Source organism: Protopterus annectens, chromosome 8.part0, assembly GCF_019279795.1.
Source record: "Protopterus annectens isolate FY-2018-M chromosome 8.part0, PAN1.0, whole genome shotgun sequence".
NCBI classification, from domain to species: domain Eukaryota; kingdom Metazoa; phylum Chordata; order Ceratodontiformes; family Protopteridae; genus Protopterus; species Protopterus annectens.
The window spans coordinates 75,614,457-75,637,651 of NC_056741.1; the positions used below are offsets into that span (position 1 = coordinate 75,614,457).

At 39.8% G+C, this 23,195-nt stretch overlaps 1 protein-coding gene across 1 annotated transcript in view; it reads right to left on the minus strand.

Moving 5' to 3' along the window:
* LOC122808657 (lactosylceramide 4-alpha-galactosyltransferase-like) overlaps positions 1-17,825 on the minus strand; it is a 145,377-nt gene extending 127,552 nt beyond the window's left edge. Inside the window, exon 1 of the mRNA XM_044079630.1 lies at positions 17,617-17,825. Coding sequence (XP_043935565.1) covers positions 17,617-17,659 — 43 coding nt within the window. The 5' untranslated portion in view covers positions 17,660-17,825. The remainder of the gene's footprint in view (positions 1-17,616) is intronic.
* Between the last annotated feature and the right edge of the window lie 5,370 nt (positions 17,826-23,195).

Below are 23,195 nucleotides of genomic sequence, written 5' to 3' on the forward strand. Positions count from 1 at the left end.
CTCAGACAACAAGGCAAACCATTCAAAATCACAGTGATACAAGCTTACACATCATGTAGAGATGTGGAGAAAAGTGGGAGATGAACAGTTTTATGGAATCTGTAGCACCTTCTGAAAAAAAAAATGCTTATAAAAATATTAGATTCATTATAGGTGATTAGAATGCAATTCTAGTGGAAGTAGAAAGATAGCCTTTGTCTAAATGAGTTCGCAAACAAGCAAGGGGGCTTAAAATGACAATTACTTGTTGTAGCTAGTTGGTACCTTTTCACTTTTGGCTAACTAAAGTGTGTTTTTACATTAAGAAGAGTGGGACAGCACTTCTAGTGGGAGCAGAAAGGTAGCCTGGTCAGTCTGAGTTGGAAACACACAGGGAGGCTTAAAGTGAGATTGTTTCATCAGCCAGAGGGCTTATTACTGACTTAGTTGTTTGGTGTTAATCTGAACTTGAGAGCTACTTTTGGTGTGCTTTTATATTAAGAAGTTCAAAGAGCATTCATCTTGTGGCAGAAGGTGTTTATTTGGTATCTCTGAGTTGGGAAGCACTCTAGGAATATCAAAGTGTAATCGTTTTATTGGCCAGAACACGTGGGAGTTAGTTTTCAGCTTTTTTCTGTCTGCTATAAATTAGGCACTTTTTCGTAGAGCTGTTCTCCACACAGTGGCAGTTAATAGTACCCTCTGTAGTAGGAAATCTATAAAGCTAATACTTAGGACTTTAACACAAAGGCTTTGTGTGGATCTAAGCTCAGGGCAGCTTGTTAGCCCATCACACAGCACTAATATCATATCATAGCACCATCTACATCTAGCTTTAACCTTAGACACCACTTAGGTGACCTCCGTAAAACCAAGTATGTGAACAATAATAGCCCAACTGTAATTCAGGTCCTGACAACATGGATTTGCAATTTCCTAATATCTTTGTTGCCAGTTCGGCAAATATGGGCATGCAGAGACAATGTAGTAATTGTCTCATGTACTCAAAAACCTCTTAGTCCTTAAAGAAACTAACACAGTATGCGAGAGAAATACATGCAAGGTTGTCAAGAACACACACATTGCATCCTTCACACATATTGCTCACCACACACATAGACTTCCTTATGTTGAGGCATTTAAACTTTTCCATACCTTAAAGATCTCATAAGCAGTCAAATGGCATCACATATCCTCAGCAATTATTAAAACACACACCAAAAGCAACAACTAACACCACACATAAGCCTGCAGCAAATTATCTTCCAAGGACAAAGCCCATAAGCAAGCAAACACTTCACCTAGTCCTCTTGTCATGGAGGATTCTACTGTATGACAAGCAGATGCCCCACTCACCGGGTTGGACAATGAGAAGATAGCGGTTAGTTGTCATCTAGAATCCAGATCCACAACACCATGCACATGCACTCACGTCACTGCACCCCAGGTACCAACATCATTCTGTCATGGTCCATGTGAGTGGAAATGACCTGAGATGCACCTGACTGGACTATATAGAAAAGAGACATTATTGATCTCCCTCTGAATATGTCTCACTAACAGGTACGTGCCTTTCATTGAGCAGCACTCTACCTTCACCAAGGATGATGCTACAGTATGAACAAGAAATGGATTTTAATAACTGCCTTAGTTTCTGGTGTCCCTCCAGGGGAATACAATATCTATCAGCAAGGGATGACATGGTAAACAGACCATGTTGTTTTGCCATGGATGGTCTGCACCTGTCTTCCCCAGGCTTTTGGATATTGGCTAAAATGTTATCCACCCACTTAGAGCCTTTTTAGGTAAAAAAAACAAACCTCAAAGGAGCCTTAAGGTATTACTGCTCAATGCTAGGAGCCTGAACAAGAAACTGCACACAGTACAAGCTCTCCAGTCTCTGGAATATGTAAACATCTGTGCTGTTACAGAAACTAGTCTGACACTGGAAGGCTATGGTGTCTTCCTCACATTTGGACCAACAGGAACACAGACAGGGGTTAAAGGTTATGGTGTCTTGATCTACATTAGCAACAAATACATCTCCAATTTGGCTAAACAGGATGATGCCCTGGAGTTCAGCCATATAGAAGTCTTCATAGGCAAGATTACCCTACCATGTCCTGGCCAGCTACAGGTCACCAACAATGACCCACAAACCTCACAACCCTTATGCAGACCTACTAGAAGGGCTCACCATCTAACTAATTGCCCTGTTCATGGAAGACTTAAACTACCCCTCTATAGACTGGGAAACATACACTGCTTCTAACTCACAGGAACAAAGGCATAAAGATTCCTGGAATTTATCAGTATAAACACCCTGGACCAGACAGTGTTCACTCCAAACAGAAGATCAGACATATTGGACTAATACTCCCCAACATGGGACAGTACTACACCCACCGCCTTTGCCACATCCTCACTGGTGAGGTTGGACCAAAAAGCTGTCTCCCTCTAAATAAAAATCAATCCAAAACACCCAACTAAGGCCCTAAAAGTTAGTTACTATTCTAAAACAAACTACATGACAGCTTTTACCTATATCCTGAGAATACACAGCAACATATTCAGAGTTATTCACAGAAGCCCTGTACAAACATCTAAATGGCTGCACTGAGGCTGCCATACCTGCCAGAAGTAAGTCCAGATCTAACACCAAAAACAAACCACACTTGTGGAATCCTTACTTGATAGGATATGTAACAAAAGGAATAATTCATGGCCAAAATCAGGAAGAGCAACTCTCACAGAGACCAGAGCTCTCTAATTCAACTAAATAAAAAACTAAGTAGTCTAACAAAGTCCATTAAGGCCAATTACAAGGTCAGGATAACCTCCCAGGCTAAGGACAATCACAAGGCCTTCTTTAGCCATGGGGTGGGAGGATGGCATAATGGTTAAGGTGTTTACCTTACAGACACAAAGTGCAGGGTTTGATTCTCACACGGAGTAATTGGCTAGGTTTGAAATGGCTCACAAGGGCAGTTAACCTAGTACTAATCTATGAACCTATGTCAAGAACTTTAAAGGTAATATTCAACAGTGGGCAGAACTGGTGATAAACAGCACAGCCTTAAATGAACAAGGTGACATAGCGATTCTATTCTATTGGCTGAAAAATTTAGCTGTAACTCCCCCCACTCTCACCCTACCCCCTCTGAAATTCCTTCTAGTATACCTGCCAACTATCAGCAGGGTGTTCACTATGGCCAAAAACATTGCTTCAGTGGGCCCTGACAATATCTCTGGTTGCACCCTAAGTAGCCTAAACCATGACCTTGCAGGACCACTTGAGAGAATCTTCAACTACAGGCTTAAAACAAGTTATGGTCAATGTGAATACAGGGTTGCAAAAGTCATTGCTCTTCATAAGGGTGGAACATCAACCAACCCCAGGAACTACAGACCCATCAGTCTGACAAGTCTGATATGCAAAGCCACGGAACGAATTATAATGGAAATTATAAAGAAGGACATTGGCAGCCTATAGACACTGGACCAGTTCCAGTATGGCTTTGTTAAGGGAAGGTCTTGCCTACTCAAACTGGTAGACTTCTTTGAGAGGGGCACTGTGGCTATGGATAATGGGAAAATGGTGCATACCGCCTACACTGACCTGGCCAAGGCAGTCGGTAAAATACTCCACTCAGGTATTGTTGAAATACTTCCACAACTAGGCATAAATCCCTACACAACTCACTGGATTGCTGGCTAGCTCACAGATAGGACCCAAGAAGTCAGGTTTGGTGAGACCACCTCCACCAGGAGACCAGTCACCAGTGGAGTACCCCAGGGCTCCAAGTTGGGTCTTCTCCTGTTTGGCCTCTTCTTCTCAGAAGTCAAAGATAAGGTACACAGATTTTTTATTTATTTTATTTTAACATTTGTTTACCAGAAAAGTCTGACTGGGACAGAATCATTTTCAGTGAAGGCTCGGTGAGAAATGCTCCAGACACGTCTTTGGAATGTGGGAGAAAACTGGAGCACCCGGGCTTAAGCAGACAGTATCAGTAAAGCCTGTTTTAAAACATAAGCAGATGTGCCTACATTAACTACACTCGCTCTTTAAGGATTCTAACTTCTAATTGCTGATTCGGGTTGGCTGTGTTATTTTTTTGGAATGTATTTAAAGATGATGGCAATTGTTAATCATTCACACTGATGAAGGGTTCCTGAGCCTAAGAGCTTTGTTGTTTTATTAAACATCGATGTAGATTTATGTTGCGGAGTTCATTTTTACTTTTATCTATATTTTTATACGTGTATCTTTGCTTTGCTCTGTCTCTTAGTTTTTGGATTGAGAAAACTGGAGCATCCAGAGGAAACCCATGCAAATGCAGGGAGGACATGTAGAGTTCACACAGAAGGCACTTCAGCTGAGAATCAAACCAGAGAACCTCTTGATGTAAGGTGACAGCACTAACCACTGCACCACCCACACAGATGACTGTAAAAAGTGAAAACTAATCAACTCATGAATGAGAGACAAAGCCTAAAGCTAAAAAAACCCCAAAAAGTAAATAAATAAATATGTTTGTGTGTGTGTGTGTGTGTGTGTGTGTATACACATGCATATATAGTATACACACAAGTGTACACACATACACACACACACACACACGCACACACGCACACACGCACACACACACACACACATATATATATATATATATATATATATATATATATATATATATATATATACACACACACACACACACACACACACACACACACACACACACACACACACACACGTAAGAGACATGGAGGAGCACTCTGATCACGCAGCCCAGGCCAGTATGACCCTGACCCAGAGTGGCATTCTGCCCTCACTAAGAATGATACCACGGTATAAAGAAACAAATTATCAATTTCAACAATTGGCTAAGCTTCTGGTGTCATTCAAAGGGGATCCAGTGTCTGTCAACCTGGGATGACATGCTCGACAAGCCACTCTGCTTTGCTAGAGATGGCTTGCACCTGTCACCCTTAGGCTTTTGAATACTGGCCAAGGCTTTTGCCACCCCCATAGTGCCTTTTTTTAGGCAGGGCTCAAAAGACAAACCGAAAATAGCACAAGTAACAAAAAACTGGGGATAATGCTACTCAATGCCAGAAGTCTAAACCTCAAAATGGATGGACTCGAGGCACTCCTCAGTATGGAGAAAATCGATATATGCACAGTAACAGAAACCTGGTTTAAGACTCCAGAGAGCACCCCAGCACTACCAGGCTACAATTCATACCATACATTTCAGCCACAGAACCCGGACAGAAATACAAAAGGTGGGGGCGTATCCATATTCATCAAGGATACCCACACCTCCAGGTTAGTGGCACAGCATGATGCTTCAGAGATCATCCACATGCAACTAACAATGGGCAAAACTGCAATCCAAATTGTTGCTTGCCACAGATCACCCACCATGTCCCAGGACCCCCATTCCGAATTTCTGGAAACATAAAGGTCCTACCAAACACCCTGATATTGGGTGATTTCAATTACCCAAACATTAACTGGGAGAACTACTCAAGTACTAACTCCCTTGCCCAACATTTCCTAGAATTTATAAACTCTAACGCCCTGGATCAACTGGTCAACACCCCACCAGAAGTGACAACATATTGGACCTGGTCATCACCAACATGGGGCGATCGGTGTTCCACACCAGAGGTCAACCCCTCGCTGGTTAGATCTAACCATAAACTAATCACTCTGGATAGCCACATTCTGCCCCTACCTCTGGTCAAAGAAACCATCATGAAAAACTTTTCAAAAGCAAACTTCACATTACTTAAGACCGAGTTGGAAAGTTTCAAAGCCCCCATGATAAAGGATAACACTGTCCAAGCTGCAAAATCCTTTACATATGCACTCTACAGGCACCTACAAGAATGCATGGATCATGCTATCCCAAGCAAAACCAAGAATCACTCCTCCAAGAAAAGGAAACCAGTCTGGTGAACCCGTGCCATAAACAAGCTATACAATAGAAGGAGGAAACTAGTACAGAAAAGAGTAAAATCCCAAGATGGGAAGACATCCCTGATCAGTATCAGGAAGAAACTATGATCCCTCATAAAATCATCAGAGGCTAGCTTCAAAAGAAAAATTGCCAAGGACTCCAAAGATAACCACAAGGCATTCTTTAGCTATGTCAAGAATCTAAGTGAAAATTCTCATATCTGCTCGGAGTTAGTGCAGAATGGCACAAAATACACTGAACTGACCGATATCGCCAACATCCTGGCAGACAGGTTCAGTGCAAACTTCACCCCCCTCTCACCCTCAAAAAGGCCCATAACCATACCAGAAGAATGTAGTGCCCCTGAAATCACAGACACTCAGGTTAAAACAGCCCTCTCCAAAGCCAAAAACACAGCATCAATGGGACCGGATGGTGTCCCAGGCTGCATCCTACATGTGCTCAAAGATGAAATAACCCCTCACCTAAACACACTGTTCAAACTCAGCCTCTCCACAGGCTACATGCCCAGAGAGTGGCGCACAGCAGCGATTATTCTACTCCACAAAGGTGGAGCCACAACAGACCCTGGGAACTATCACCCTATACGCCTGACTAGCTTGGTCTGCAAGGCTATGGAGTGCATCATCATGGATCTCATTAACAGAGACATTGGGAACCTACAAACACTGGACCCTACCCAGTTCAGCTTTGATAAGGGCATATCATGCCTTCTAAACCTGGTGGCCTTTTTTGAGACAGTTACCAAGGCTATAGATGAGGGAAAGGTGGTCCACACAGCCCACCTAGACCTCACAAAGGCCTTCGACACCATTCCCCATTCAGGTATTATAGACAAGTTCACCAGCCTGAACATAACCCCTACATCATGAGATGGGTTGCCAACTGGCTCATGGACAGAACCCACATGGTAAGAGTTGCGGGAGCTAGGTCTGACTCTAAACCAGTTACAAGTGGCATTCCCCAGGGCTCAGTCCGAGGACACCTCTTGTTCAGCATATACTTCTCAGAGGTACAGGCAAGAACAGGAGGAATATGGCTGACCAAGTTTGGAGCGACTGCAAATTAGGGACTATAATTTACTCTCCAGCCGGCACAGACATCCTCCAAAAGGGTGTCACTGAGACAGATACCTGGTGTCAAAACCATGCCCTCAAGCTAAATGCCAAAAAGTGCATAGTCATCCCCTTTGGAAAAAACATAGTACCCACAAACTACCACATAGGTGGTAGCCCCCTAAATATGGAAGACGTAATAAGAGATCTGGGGACCCAAGTAGATAGTAACATCTCCTTTGACAACGAATCAGCAAAGCTCAGCAAAAACAGGACCCAGAAGCACTGAATATGTAACACTGATAGTTGGTTTAAAATACAACCACTGCTCAGTCCTTTCAAAACTTTTATTGCCACAATAAGCAGTAAATAATAAAACCACAAATTAATTTAGATCCAAGCGCTTTCGCTCGGGTAAATCCGAGCTTTATCAAGGAAAAAGTAAGACTGTGGTTCCAGCCTTTAAGTACCTTACTTAGTTAAATCACATGACCCTTTTTAATAAACGTCTCCTTAATTAACCCTTAAAAACAAGAACAGAAGTAGAATTTATGGACATCTGATCTTTTTAAGTATAATTCTTATCCTAATTCTAATTTCTTATAAAATATATCATTCATACTTTTAAGTCATACTTCCTTGAGTGTAAGCTTGTCCAGAGACACGTTAAAAGATTTTTATAAACAAAATAATCAAAATTAAATAAAATAAAATGAACATTTTTTGTATGCACTGTTAAAGGTAAATAAAAATTACTTTACATGCATAAAATTCCTATAAGGAAAACATTTTTTATGTATATAAAAAACAACAATTTCTTTTGTGGTTTTTAACATGTGAATAGACCATCCTAAAAATATATCATTTTAAACATAGTTTCCCATGTAACCAACCTTCTGCTTTAATAGTCAGAGAGCCATTGACCCTCCATTCCAGAGGTCCCCAAAGGACAAGTTGCTTGATGGTAATAAAAAATTTGTGACATAATAAATAGTGTTTTTTCTTTAATCCTAAAGGTGAGCTTGCCTTAATTTTAAAACACTATTAATGTTCAAACTGTCATTAAGTCCGGGAAACCTGGTGGAAACCAGTTTGAGTTGCCAAAACAATTCCCGGTATTCCAACCTGGTTTCCCAGCTGCCCCCACGTACATCAGGTATTGTCTGCTCTAATACTACAAATTTATTAACCATCTCTTTACAAACTAAAGAGTGTTTATAGAAGGCATTACTCTCTTTGCAGTTAACAATGTCGTTAAAATGTTCATACACTCTTCTCCTAAAAACTCTTTCTGTCTTGCCCACATAAAAACTGTGACAAGCCATGCAACACCCTAAATATACCACCCCTTTCACCCCACAATTAAAGTACCTCTTGGTGGTATATCTGAAATTCCTCGAGGGGAGGTATAAAACACTTTGGTTTAACATGGCGTGGTATAAAACACTTTGGTTTAATATGGCGTGGCATTGTTTGCAATTCCCACATGAATATGTACCAAATTTTCTTTTAATACTGTCCTTTTTAACCTCTTGCTTAACTTGTAAGAATTCCTTAAGGTTCATATCCCTTTTTCTAACGAAATGTGGGAATGGAGGAATGTGGGCTTTAATATCTTCCTGAAGCCTAAGAATGGGCCAGTATTTTCGAATGACTTGTTCAATCTTGTCCGAGTTGTTAGAAAAAGTGTGTACAAAACTGTTTTTAACCTGAGGGGAATCCCCTTGTTGATCCTGTGTTGGACCAATTATTCCAACACCCAATAAGGGAGGGTATTTGGTTTCTCTATTCTGAGTCACTTCTAATACCATACCATCAATAAGACTTTCAGGATATTCCTTTTCCATGAAAAGTTTTTTTAAGATCTTAACTTCTTCTTTAAAGATGCCCAGAGTGCTAGACATTCTTGAAGCTCGTATCAATTGTCCTTTTACTATTCCCTTTTATTGATAAAAGGGATGCCCACTATAATACTTAAGATAAGCATTTGAGAAGGAACTTTTTCTGTATATTTTTGACTGAAAGCATTCGTTTACATGATCTTTAACTAGGGTGACATCCAAATAATCCAATCTATCAATGTCAATTTTGTGGGTGAATTTCAAAAATTTTTCATCCCCCTTCCATAAAATACAGATGTCATCTAAAAATCTTCTATAGTGTATTATATTCTGATGCCATACACTTGCCAAGACATAGTTCTTTTCCCAATAATACAGCACTAAATTGGCATATAGGGAAGCGCAAGCAGCCCCCATTGCCAGTCCCTTTTTCTGGCGATAAAATTTGCCATTAAAGTGCATGAAATTATTTTCAAGTACTAGCTCCATGAATTCTAAAATAAGATTTGTTATTCTAGAAGATAAACCTGTTTCAGTACTTAAAAAATGTCCAAACCACTCTAACCCTGTTTGATGGGGGATACTCGGGAAAAGATCCTTGACATCTACTGTGACCATTAACAATTCCAAGTGAAATGAAGCTTGATCAATCCCTTTCAGGAAGTCCCAGGAGTCCTTACAAATATGGCTTATTTTAGTCATTTGTTGTTTCAAAGAGTAATCAATAAATTTAGCTAAGGGCTCCATGATACTTCCTGCCCCAGAAACAATTTGTCTGAATATGAGGGGGTCTACTGACTTGCGTGTCTTGGGAATCCCAAATATTTGGGCAATTTTAGGTCTTTTAACATAAAGATAGTTATAAAGCTGTTCATTGATCACATTTTGTAACAGGTGATCTTGCAGCTGATAATTTATTTTGGCATAAGAAATATGGATCTCATTCTTTCAAACTAGTTCGTACTGGTCAAGATCTTGTAGCATGTTATGAATATGTGATTCATAGTCTAACGCATACATCAAAACCGTTCCCTCTCCCTTGTCAGGCTTCATAACCCTGCATCCCTCCTTCCTCAAATATTCAATGAGTGCCAATTGGCATTCAGGTATGTTATTAGGCACCCTGGTGTGGGTTTGTTGCTCAAATTTCCTAATATCATTCTCCACCAGTTCTTCAAATATTCTCAAAGAGGGATGAGTGGGAGGGTTAAAGGTACTCTTCCTACTGAGACTTATACAAGAAGTATCTTGTCCTTTAAAAAAACAGATTTAAATTCAGTTGTCTCAAGAACAATTTCAAATCTATTAAAGTATTAACTACAAAGGATGACTTTAATGGAACAAAATGAAAACCCTTAGAAAATAATTCAAAATAATCATCAGTGAGTTCAAGATCAGTGTAGTAAAAATGGTGAAATTGCTCTTTCTATATATAATCTGTTTTTCATTGGACCGATCTACTTCTGTAGTAGAATTTCCCCTTAGTAAGCCATTCAATTCGGGGGGGTGGTTCCAGCTGTTGTGCTGGTATCTGTGTCCCTTCCCTCTCCTGCCAGGAAACTGAAAACCCTGTGCTGAAGGTTTCCTGGTTTTCAGCTATTCTTTCACTCCTTCTTAGAGTGTCTACTCCTTCATTTGGGGGTTGGTTAAAATTTATCTCCCCCCCCTCTTTCAATGAACACATTTTCATTTATTTTATTTTATTTATGTTGTTTCTCATTCCCTTTACATTTGGGAGGGGAACGGCTCTCCCTTCCCTGTACTCTACTAAATCTCTTTTTAGTTTCCTAATTTTACGATTTAAAACCTTGTTACAATGCTGGTCAACTTCATCATATAGTCTGTCATAATCTCTTTTAATACTAAAAAACTTTACATCTTTCACCATCCTATCATTCAAACTATTCAATTCTTTCAACAACTTTCCTTTGACAATCACATTGCGAAAGTGGTTAGAAAATCCTTCTACGTGGCCCACCCAATCACAAAAGGGTTTGCATCCAGATCAAAGGAGGTCATTGTGCCCCTCTATGCATCACTCATCAGACCCATCATAGAGTACAACGCCCCATTTGGGATGTACCTTACAAGACATCTGCAACAGCTGGAAAGACCACAGAAGTACCTCACCGAGAGGATCACTGGCCTTAAACAGATGCCCTATAGGTTCATAGGTTCATAGGTAGGTACTAGGCTATCTGCCTGAGGGCATTTATAAGCCTAGCCAGAGTGTGTAGGCTTTCGCCACCCCATTGATTAATTAACTGAGCCTCTGTCAAGCAGAGCCAATGAAGTGATCCCAGGGGTGTACTTTCTGTTACCCATCCACTCATCAAGGCTTCTCTTGAAGAGTGTTAGTGAGGGGCTCTGCCTAATGTAGTTAGGAATTTTGTTCCAAAGCATGGGGAGTCTCTGTGACAGGAATCTATCCCTCCAGCATGTTCTATTTATTGTTGTGGCGAGGTTTAGCTCACTTGAGCGCGTGGCTCGCAGTGACTTAGATTTCTTTAGGTGGAGCATGTCCATCAATTCTGAGTTGGACATGGCTTTGTAAGTCAGGCAGAGATCACCTCTGAGTAAGTGATATGCCACTGAGTACAGCTGGAGTTTTTTCAGTCGGGCTGCATAGGACATATGTTTGAGGCCAGTAATCCTCTTGGTGAGGTGCTTTTGTGGTCTTTCAAGCTGTTGGAAGTGTCTTGTGAGGTACATCCCAAATGGGGCATTGTACTCTATGATCGGTCTGATGAATGACGAGTAGAGGGGCACTATAACCTCTTTATTTCTAGATACAAACCCCTTAGTAATTAGATGGGCCACATAGAAGGATTTCCTAACTACTTTGGCAATATGATTGTTTATGCAGCTCGACTGAAGAAACTCCAGCTGTACTCGGTTGCATGCCGCCTACTCAGAGATGATCTCTGCCTGACATACAAGGCCATGTCCAACCCAGAATTGATGGACATGCTCCAACTAAAGAAAACCATATCCCCTCGAGCCACATGCTCTAGGGACCTAAACCTCACCACAACAATAAATAGGACGTGCTGGAGGCATAGATTCCTGTCCCAGAGACTTCCATGCTCTGGAACAGGATTCCAATCTACATTGGGCAGAGCTCCTCGCTAACCCTCTTCATGAGAAATCTTGACGAGTGGATGGGAAACAGAAAGTATACCCTGGGGATCACTTCAATGGCTCTGCTGAACAGAGGCACAGGGAACTAATCTAAGGGGGCGGCAAAAGCCAACACTTTCCGGCTAGGCTTATAAATGCCTTTGGGCAAATAGCCTAACACCTACCTATGAACCTATGAGTTATTTCACTTCATCTTTACTTTATGTATTCAATTTTTAATCTGGAGATGAGTACAGAGACAATAAATAACTATGGTTGCAGTTCAATAGAATGACTAGAACTAGAAAGCTGAGAAAGGATAAAGCAACATGGATGGGGAAGTATTTAAAGGGTTTATGTAATAGAAAATAAAGTATGATAAATGTTGAAGAGATAAACACTACCAAAGTACAAAAAAGTAATGAACGAGAAAAAGAACACACCATATATGAGGAAAATAATGTAGCTATTTCATCAGAAGGCAATAGGGATAAAACAGAAGCAAACCCATGAACAAGAAAATGAGATGGAATATTAAACATAAAGAATATAAGGTTATAACTAAGATTTTAAGGCATATATCACCTAAGTGTAATTATATACTGCACCTTTTGGAAACAGCAGACAGAAAATGGAAATGAAAAGTCTAAGAAATTTTTTTTCTAATTATTAGATCTGTGTCAATTGAGTGAAAACCATTTAACTGAAAATCTTGCCAAAAGAAAAGAAAGGGACTGACCTACTTAGCTTGCCGGCGATTGTCCCCTGCATATTAGAGCTCTTATTGTTGACTTTAAAGCCACTGCTCCTTCAACCCTGACCACTGCAGTGTGTGTGTGTGTGTGTGTGGGGGGGGGGGGGGGGTTACTCCCTGCATATCAGAGTTCATATAGTTCATTTAAGATCACTGCACCTTGAACCCTGACTACTGCAATGTGTGTGTGTGTGTGTGTGTGTATGCAGGGGGGTGGTGGTGCTCCCTGCATATCACAGTTCTTATAGCTTATTTAAAATCACTGCTCCTTGAACCCTGACGACTGCAATGTGGGGAGGGGTTCTCCCTGCATATCACAGTTTACATAGTTTATTTAAAATCAGAGCACCTTGAACCCTGACTACTGCAATGTGTGTGTGTGTGTGTGTGTGTGTGTGTATGCAGGGGGGGGGGGGGTGGTGCTCCCTGCATATCAGAGTTCATATAGTTTATTTAAGATCACTGCACCTTGAACCCTGACTACTGCAATGTGTGTGTGTGTATGCGGGGTGTGGTGGTGCTCCCTGCATATCAGAGTTCATATAGTTTATTTAAGATCACTGCACCTTGAACCCTGACTACTGCAATGTGTGTGTGTGTGTGTGTGTGTGTGTGTGTGTGTGTGTATGCAGGGGGGTGGTGGTGCTCCCTGCATATCAGAGTTCATATAGCTTATTTAAAATCACTGCTCCTTGAACCCAGACGACTGCAATGTGGGGAGGGGTTCTCCCTGCATATCACAGTTTACATCGTTTATTTAAAATCAGTGCACCTTGAACATTGACCACTGCAATGTTATTCTCTGAAGGCACATTTTGTTCAGTTGCTGTTATTGAAGAATGTGGCTATCAAGCAACAAGAAGGAAACCAAGAACACCTACAACATCTTAACTAATCTTAGTCCTGTACATGCCCATCTTAGGGTTAAAGCGTTTTCACTGTACAATACTCTCCAAATGCTCTCCTTAAACATAATATTCTCAACCTCTTACTGAAATGACAAAACCACTTCTATATATAACTGCTGCCTGTACAATCCAGCAATGCTGCATGTGGGCTTTCCCTTTAGTAAGTTCCACCTCTGTAAAATCTTAGAATGTAACAATGTAAGTGCTGTTTGTATATAAATATAAATAGAAATGTAACTAATCTGTGTTCAAATGGAACTTAGTATAATGCTATGCAAGCAAATGGAACTTTTCTCCATGGACCTCTGATGAAAATGGCTATTACCCAGTCAAACTTTCCCATTAAACAAAGACAAATACAACAATAAATAAATGAGTGTGTGGAATAAACTATGGGGACTACTAACTTTGTAATAAGTGTAGTTTCAGTAATAGTAAAATAAGACATATGATCGAAGAGGTGTTTGTATATATTTTAACAAAAAGATGATGTAGAAAACATAAAAGGTCAGGAGTGATGACGGTGGTCTAGAAAAATGTGGAAAATAGTGTGCAAAATAATTAAGGGTGAATTATAAAGTTATAATACCTTGTTGTGTAAAAGTGTAAAAATACTCTTCTAGCTGATTACAATGTACTGGTTTGTCAAACAGCGACTTGTACAGTATAGAACACGCACGTTGTGTTAATGATTCTGTAATCTCGTCTGTATGGTGTACATTTAATTGTTCAAGATTGGCAAAAACTTTAAACTGAACTTTCAGAAATAACACAGATTCTACATGATCTGACTGAAACCAAAGTTGAAGATGCTGAATAGCTAGTCCATACCATCTGCTTCCCCATTTGGGATATGCCCCCTCTGAAAATGTGAGCCTACCTGCTCCATCACTGTATATAGTAGCCCTAAGATTGCACCAACTTGGATGTAGGGGAAATGCATTTAAATTGAACTGTATATTAGTTTAATATGCTTTGGTAGTCTATAGGGCGGCATTAAGCTCACCAGTAATACATTGTGGGCATTGCATTAACCTTCGGTCAAATGAAGCAAACCCTCACCAGTCTTAGTAAAACCTGGAATTACACTGGGATCGATGGTGTTGGTGGGCAGATGGAGTTGTGTATTAGTAATAAGAGCAGAAGCTTGGAAGGTAGACAGGGAATGAGTCACAAAGAGGCTGTTTATCATATTTCATTCTTTATTTATTTATGACTTGATGGCTGGGTTAATATACTGACTTTTGACAGACTGATTTCAGACATCACTGCTATGCTATGCTACACACAAACTGTCAAACACTGCAGTCATTAATGTATTTTTCAAATTGTTGACAATATGTAGAAGCATAAATATTGAATATAAGATATATCAGTCACACTCTGCTTTTTCCAGCACTGATATGTGCAATGGCACAAGACAGAACACAGCAGAAAGAAATATTTACATGGTTCACACCCTTAGAATATATACAGAATGAAATATAAAGAGCGCCTCCATGATTTGAAAGTCGTTAGCACTTTGCACAAAGTGCAAAGCAATTGAAGAGGACAGTGGAGTCGTATACAGCAAGGGGCGAAGTAAAAGTCAAAGGTCAAGGGCGTGAGAGAAAAACGTGTTTCCTGGCAAATACGAAGGCACTCTGTGATCATGGCAGATGGACAGCGCAGTAACGCATACGAAATCCAAGTATCATATGAGTAAATGCAACGTTTACAAAGGAAACAGCCGAGCACATATTCTTTAATTTAACGCTGCTCTGTTGCATTGTCTAGTAAAATATCTCATTGCATCCAAACTACTGTTCAGAGCTTTATAATCCATTTTAGTTTTACTCTACAATGCCCTCAGCTACACCAGACATAACCTCCTCTATTCCTGAAATTAACCAAATCCATTTCAGACTCAGACTCCCTCAGCATATATACGTGCTCACATTTCGTCTTCCCAAATATACATTCAGCCATCTGCAAACTCCCTTCCATGTATAAACAAAATCAAACAAGAACTGCATCAAATGTCTGCAAAGCAGCCAGATGAAGCTATAGAACGTTAATAAATAAATAGTACAACAGGAGAATGCAAAAGATATGTTTTGAAATGTACAAGGAATGAACATTATGACAGAAAAGCATGTTCTAGAATAATCAGCAATATTAAAAAGTTCGGGGGGGGGTAGGAACTCAGAAGGATCAGCAAACAAGTTTTAAGTGATGATGCAATAGGTGTTCTCAGAAATGACACAGATGGGCTGTTGGCACAGAACCATTTCTGGCGAAACTGCCTTCAAGTAGGCACATGGGGGAGTCATATGGCAAGGTATGAAAGGAAAGAAAATGCCCAATATCAAAAAAAAAAAAAAAACATGTAAGAGGAAAAAAAAAACAAAGTTGCAAATAAAACACATTTGGAGACTTCTCTGATTTTGCATTAGTAGAATCATTTTTTTTAGTACTTTAATACATTGACTTCAGGCATATTGAACAGTGTTTCTATACAGCATGTTTTAGCAATATATTACCAATTCTTTCAAAGTTTGGAGTGTGATCTATTTTTACCATTTCGTACTACATTCTGAACTTTCTGTTATTTCAGCTGGAACTCCCTTTGCTCAGCTTGCCTGCGCATGTTAAAGGAGAACTCCACCCAAAGTCTAGTTTTTGTTTCCAAAAAGTGTTTTTCCTTCCCTGTAATCCAACACTAAGCACTTCACTTACAGAAAGATAATTAGGTCACATCACTTTTCCCAACTATAGAGTCATTAATAAAACAGTGCCTCTTAAACAACAACACTTCAATGTGCCTTATCAGCTACAGACTGCCAGCATCATGCCACAGATAAACACTGTAACCTGGAGTCTGAGCAAAGTCAGGGCTTTCAAGCTTAGTTTTCAGATGTAAATGTCTTTCCCTTTAATAAAACTCAGTGCCACAAAGAAAGAAAGAAAATATATTCATCTAACTCTTGCTACTTTCTGTCGCTATTTCATTTTGCATTTTTTTCTACACTGTAGAAGTGCATGTTTCTTCTGGTGTTGGAGAAGGAAGACTAACATCAAAGGCCGTAATTCAAGCTATAATATTTAAAACTGCGAATGAAACACAAACCATCTCAGCTCAAGTAACACCTATAGAATCACAGGAGTCAGAATTTCTCACACTTGACCACTGAACTACAGTTGTTACTTTGAAAAGAATAATTAACTCAGCTACATTTTCAAGCCTGTCATTCAAATATTCCTTAAAATGTTGTAACAGAGACGGCCACTAATGGAAATCAAAGGAAACAAAGTAATTAAAAATGTGGATTGATGCCGACAGTCAAAAGTAAGCAGTTGCAGCAATGTTGTCAACCAATGAGAGAGAAAACTACAGTAAATGATCCCCTCATCTTACTTTCTGTCCCTCTAACGTGAGATCAGGAAGGTGAAGGCGTTGGCTGTAAAACAAAATAATGCCAGCCATGGCAGACTCCTTCAGATCATTCCGGACTACCACAAATTAGAAAATAACAGTTAACCGTTTGCTTTGATACAGAGGCATTAGCAATGCAGAAAAGTTCAAGACTGGCTGAAAAAGATACATTTGTTCAGTTTTTGGATTCGGTTCTCGTTTAAGAAAAACTTAAAAATGTCCTCACCCATTTTCTCATTAGATCTTGCAAGCTCTTTCTGTCAAAGTAACCTGTATGTGCTATTACTTGATATGAATTTTAATTCAAAACTTGTTAATTAGTCATATGGCATTATTAGTGTCACGAATAAAGACATGACACAGATAAAGCAATGAAAAATGTGATTAACAATTAAATCAGTTATTCAGACACAAGGATATCACATGCATTCAAGGACATTTTACATTCATGGGTACAACTCCTAACTGTTCCTTTATTCTTCAGTTCTACTTTAAGATAAGCATGACCAACAAACATTAAAAAACAGGAAGAGGCATATTTAGTTACAAACCTTGAAAAATGCCTGTCTCCAAAAGTTTAGATCTGTCACTCATGTCTCACTTGTGATTGATCTTTTTATCCTAAAATGGAAGCAAAGCATGGAATAAAATTAATACCACACTCGTGCAGCAAAAGACGAAATGAAAGTGTTTTGCAGTCAGTTTAGTGTCACATGCTGAAGTGATGTTTGCCACTAACGGTAATTCACTGCTTGCCAAAGCAGTACCAGTGAGTTTTACAGCAGAAAAAATGAAAGCTAAAGCATTACTCCTCCCACAACAAGACAGGTGATGCAAATCCAGCAAATGTACTGCATATTATACAAACTGTTAAAAGGGAAGGATATAGCCTTGTTCAGAGTTCTATTAGCATGTTACAATGTCTGGTGGAAAATAACATTCCTTGAAAATTAAAGCTGTCAAAGGAATATAACTCTTTTCAGCCAAACACTGCAACCCTACAACTGTAGTTCAGCCAGTGACCATGCACACAAGGTCACAGCTATTTAATACAACTGCCTGACAGTTGCCATAATTACAAAGAAAAGTCACAGAACTGAATACGGATTTGCGTCTGTGGCTTAGGTGTCAGCAATCTCTTCTCCCACTACTTCCTACCTTGCTGGTAGTTGTGTTCCAGTACTCGTGAGTTGTCTTATGGACTGCTATCCAGTTCAGAGTCTGTTTCACTGTCTTGTACCAGGTGAATTTCAGGAGAGAATCTAGCTCTCCCTGTGACCATGAATTTGACTAAGTAAGCATCAGAAATAAATGGATGTTCTTTCATATTATTTGCTATGACACTAATATAGCCGGCAATTGCCTTACCATACTTAAATAACTCAAGAGAGAATGTAAGCCACATTTCAGAGAATCTGGGATAAATGTATAAACCACACAACTAGTTAAATATATCCATCACACACACACACGCACACACACACACACACACACACACACACACACACACACACACACACACAGTTATATCATAATGAAATAAGAACTTAAGTACTTTAGTACTTTGGGGAATTGAAGGAGGCCGTAGTTAACAGATACAATTACAGGAACAACAAACTGAGGACATTTGAAGAGATGTTTCATAATGCCTGTACTTGTGGTGACTGTTGTAAATTGTTTACTGTTCCAGAGATGATGATGTTTGCTACCGATGGCTGACATGTTACCACAGCCTGGGTTACTCCCTCTTCCAAACTCCTGACGTTGAGTTCACTTTAAAGTACTTGTCAGTTACTTATTAAAGAGAGTAACATATAGGTCAGAGGACAACAATCAGGCATGAATATGTATGCTTACAACAACTGTTCACTTATTACAGCCAAGGTTACTTTTGTATTATGTATATGTTCTTCTGCTACATCTAAATTGCACATGTTTTTTGTACAAAACATTATATGCCATTTTATGTCTTGTGAAAGAAAAAAGCTCTGTGACTGAAGAGCTGAAAGACATGATGGTCCCTCTTGGTTCCTAAAAGTACAGTGATGCAGTCTCCCCAATAAATGATGACTTGGAAAGGTGCTACCATTGGAACAGCTGCACATTGTATTGTAAAATTAGACATATAGCTTATTTAAGGGAAACACCCATAAAATCCCTCACACACACACACACACACACACACACACACACACACACACACACACACACACACACACACACACACACACACACACACACACACACACACACACGCATGCACATGTGTACACACACCAACAAAAAAAGGTGATGCAGAAATACTTCTGTCATACAATACAATGTGTCAAACCTTAACACATAGTGACCCTTTCTTGCTTCTGTTATTATCCAGCCTGGCTCACTTGGCTTCTGAATTCTGCACTGCATTGTCCCACTGAAAACAAATGTCTTCAATAAAGATGGCTGCTCACATAATCACTGGAATCTTTTCTAAATACAAGACTTGTCATGGTTAGTGGTGAGATCCCCTTCTGGACCTACTACACAGCATGTGGTAACTAGTTCCTAATTATATGTAGTTTGTTTAATTTTATATTTAATTTAAGAGCATTGATCATCTAACAGGGTGATGACAGATGATTGGAAATGTTAATTTATTTGTTTAACATTTGTTTATCAGGAAAGTCCAACTGGGACAGAGCTCATTTTCAGTGGAGGCCTGGGAGAAATGCTCCAGATGTATGTCTTTAGAATGTGGGAGGAAAACGGAACTCCCAGAGGAAACCCACGGGAATGCAGGGTTAACTGCTGTATCACTGGGAAAGTATATGTAATAGAAGACATAAAACATATCTTCATAGACTTTAATAGAGCAGGCCCCTGTGCTCTCACCATAGATTCATAAACACAGTCTGCAGTCACATAAGACTCTTGCAAGCTATATTCTGTATTTGCTCATGCCATTATCACAATTCCTAAACCTGACACTTGGTAACAGTATATGCAGGTCAGGCAGCTCGCTACACTTGTGAGTCTTGTACAAAACCACACAGCACACAGTTGTGGATTATGTGCATGACTGTTGGCATAGTCAGGTTGTATTAAACAGTGTCGTGCAATGATATTTATGACATTTTTAAATTTAAGGCATACATTCTTTATTGGCAGATATTCCTCGGCAGACATAGTCATAGCCTGAAAAAGAACATAAATAACAATGAAATTACCCACCTGGTTTCATGTAATTAGGCTTGAGAAGACTAATAAATAGGCAGGCAAAATTGCCTTAATCTACAAGAATTCATTAAACATAATCATCATACCTCTCAATTGTCCAGATTTTCACAGAATGTCCAGATTTTTGGCTTATATGTTTGGACTGTTCCTTATAAAATTTGTGGTTTTCTGGCAAATCACTGGGCTGATCTGATGATTGAAGCCAATAAATAATGGCAGATATTTTAGTTTCAGACTTCAAATGCTTCAGAAAATGTATGCTAAAGCAAAATCTGTTACTCTAGCAACTTTCTAAGTTTATAAGAGCAATATTTAAAATGTGTCCCTATGTGTGGGCCTTTGTCCCCCCATTTTGTCGGGCTTTGTCCAGATTTCTTGCACTAACAGGTTGAGAGGTATGCTCAGGAGATACCACAGTTTAATAATGCAGAATGACTTATATATATATATATATATATATATATATATATATATATATATATATATATCACACCTCAAAACTGATAATAAGAAAACACTTTGTTTAGCAGCTGTATACATCCCCCAGGTAAAAAACATTAACACTGTGAAAATATCCTTTACTAGATATATCCCACTATATACAACGTGAAACAATAATACTAGGAGCCTAAATATAGACTGGTAGATTATCAATAGCAGCACACCATCTGAGTCCATAAACCGATACGGTTTTGCACAGTTAATTGTATCCCTTACTAGAGTCTACAAAAGCACCGATTGGCAATCAACACTAGAATGGGTTCTCACTAACAGAACCAAAAAAATTAGGGTACCTGTTAGGCTTCCATACAGCCAAAGTAACCATCTACATACTTACATTCTCAGAAGTTACTATAGCGAAGATAAACATATAATTTTCAATGAAGTTTGTAACTCAAAATACATTGATAAAGATACTTTTATAAAATCTTTAACAGAATATAATGGGAAAATACTAAAATCTCTGCCCTTAGACTCTGCTGTCTCACACTTCAATGCGATATTCCTAAAACTTCTTGATAACCTTGCCCCAGTACGTAGCAAAAGGGTCAAATCCAAACCTGCACCATGGCTAACAAAAGAAACTAAGAAATTAATGCTACAGCATGACAAACCCTGGAAAGAGTGACTCAGAAATAGAACACAAAATACATTTCAAGCTTTCAGGAAGCTAAGGAATAGGACAAAACACCAAATATGTAACAACAAAACTAATGCCCTTCACTCCAAAACAGTATCTCAGTCCAAAACAATATTTCTTGGTTACATCTGAAAATAATACCAACACTGGGGTACCACATACTAAATTACTGGACATTGTAATAGACTAAATCTTAAATCTGATCAACATATTCTTCAAGACCAATCACAAACTTGTCAATCTTTACAAGGCAAAACAATGCCTTATAGACCCAGCAAGAACCAACAAGAAAAACCCTAGTCTCATCCTATTTGCATCCAACCCTCTTATACACCTCACCTATCCTTACAAACCTAAGCTCTACACTAAAATCCAAACTAGCCTCCTGTTGTAACAAAGTAGCTAAATTTACTACTAACTCTGCATACCGAGCTCACCACTGCAGTGCCTTAAGGCAGCTAAACTGGCTAGAGCTTAACAACTACATAACATACTCTCAGCTAGTTATAGCATACAAACTGATACATTACCTGAAAAATGCCCTTCATTAAAAAATATATACTATTGCCCTACACACCACAAAGGATCTGCATTCTGGTGATAAATTTCTAATAAGCACTAGTAAAGCAAATAATTCATTAGGGGAGGGGGCAGGGGGCACTTATACACCTGTTACATCTCCAAACTCTAGAGCACCATCTCTACACAAATAAAAATGATGAACAAACTTCCAAGCTATAAAATCCAGCTAAAAAATACTGTACTCAATCCGGGTCATGCTCATGTTCATCACTGGTTGCCATACCCAGTCCTGGTCGTGCTCATGTTCATCACTGGGTTACGTTACGCAGTCCAAGTCATGCGAATGTTCTTCACCGGGTTACCTTACCCAGTCCTGGTCATGCTCATGTTCATCACCTGGTTACCTTACCCAGTCCTGGTAATGCTCATGTTCTTCACCAGGTTAGCTTACCCAGTCTTGATCATGCGCATGTTCATCACTGGGTTAACTTACCCAGTCTTGGTCATGCACATGTTCATCACCGGGTTACCTTACCCAGTCCTGGTCATGCTCATGTTCATCACCGGGCTACCTTACCCAGTCCTGGTCATTGTGCATGTTCATCACCGAGTTACCTTACTCAGTCCTGGTCATGCTCATGTTCATCACCAGGTTACCTTACCCAGTCCTGGTCATGCGCATGTTCATCACCGGGTTAACTTACCCAGTCTTGGTCATGCGCATGTTCATCACCGGGTTACCTTACCCAGTCCTGGTCATGCTCATGTTCATCACTGGGCTACCTTACCTAGTCCTCGTCATTGCGCATGTTCATCACCAGGTTACCTTATCCAGTCCTGGTCATGCTCATGTTCATCACCGGGCTACCTTACCCAGTCCTGGTCATTGCGCATGTTCATCACCAGGTTACCTTACCCAGTCCTGGTCATGCTCATGTTCATCACTGGGTTAACTTACCCAGTCCTGGTCATGCTCATGTTCATCACCAGGTTACCTTACCCAATCCCGGTCATGTTCATGTTCATCACCAGTACAATACCTTACCCAGTCCTGGTCATGCTCATGTTCATCACCTGGTTACCTTACCCAGTCCTGGTCATGCTCATGTTCATCACCTGGTTACCTTACCCAGTCCTGGTCATGTGCATGTTCATCACCTGATTACCTTACCCAGTCCTGGTCATGCTCATGTTCATCACCAGGTTAGCTTACCCAGTCATGGTCATGCACATGTTCATCACCAGGAC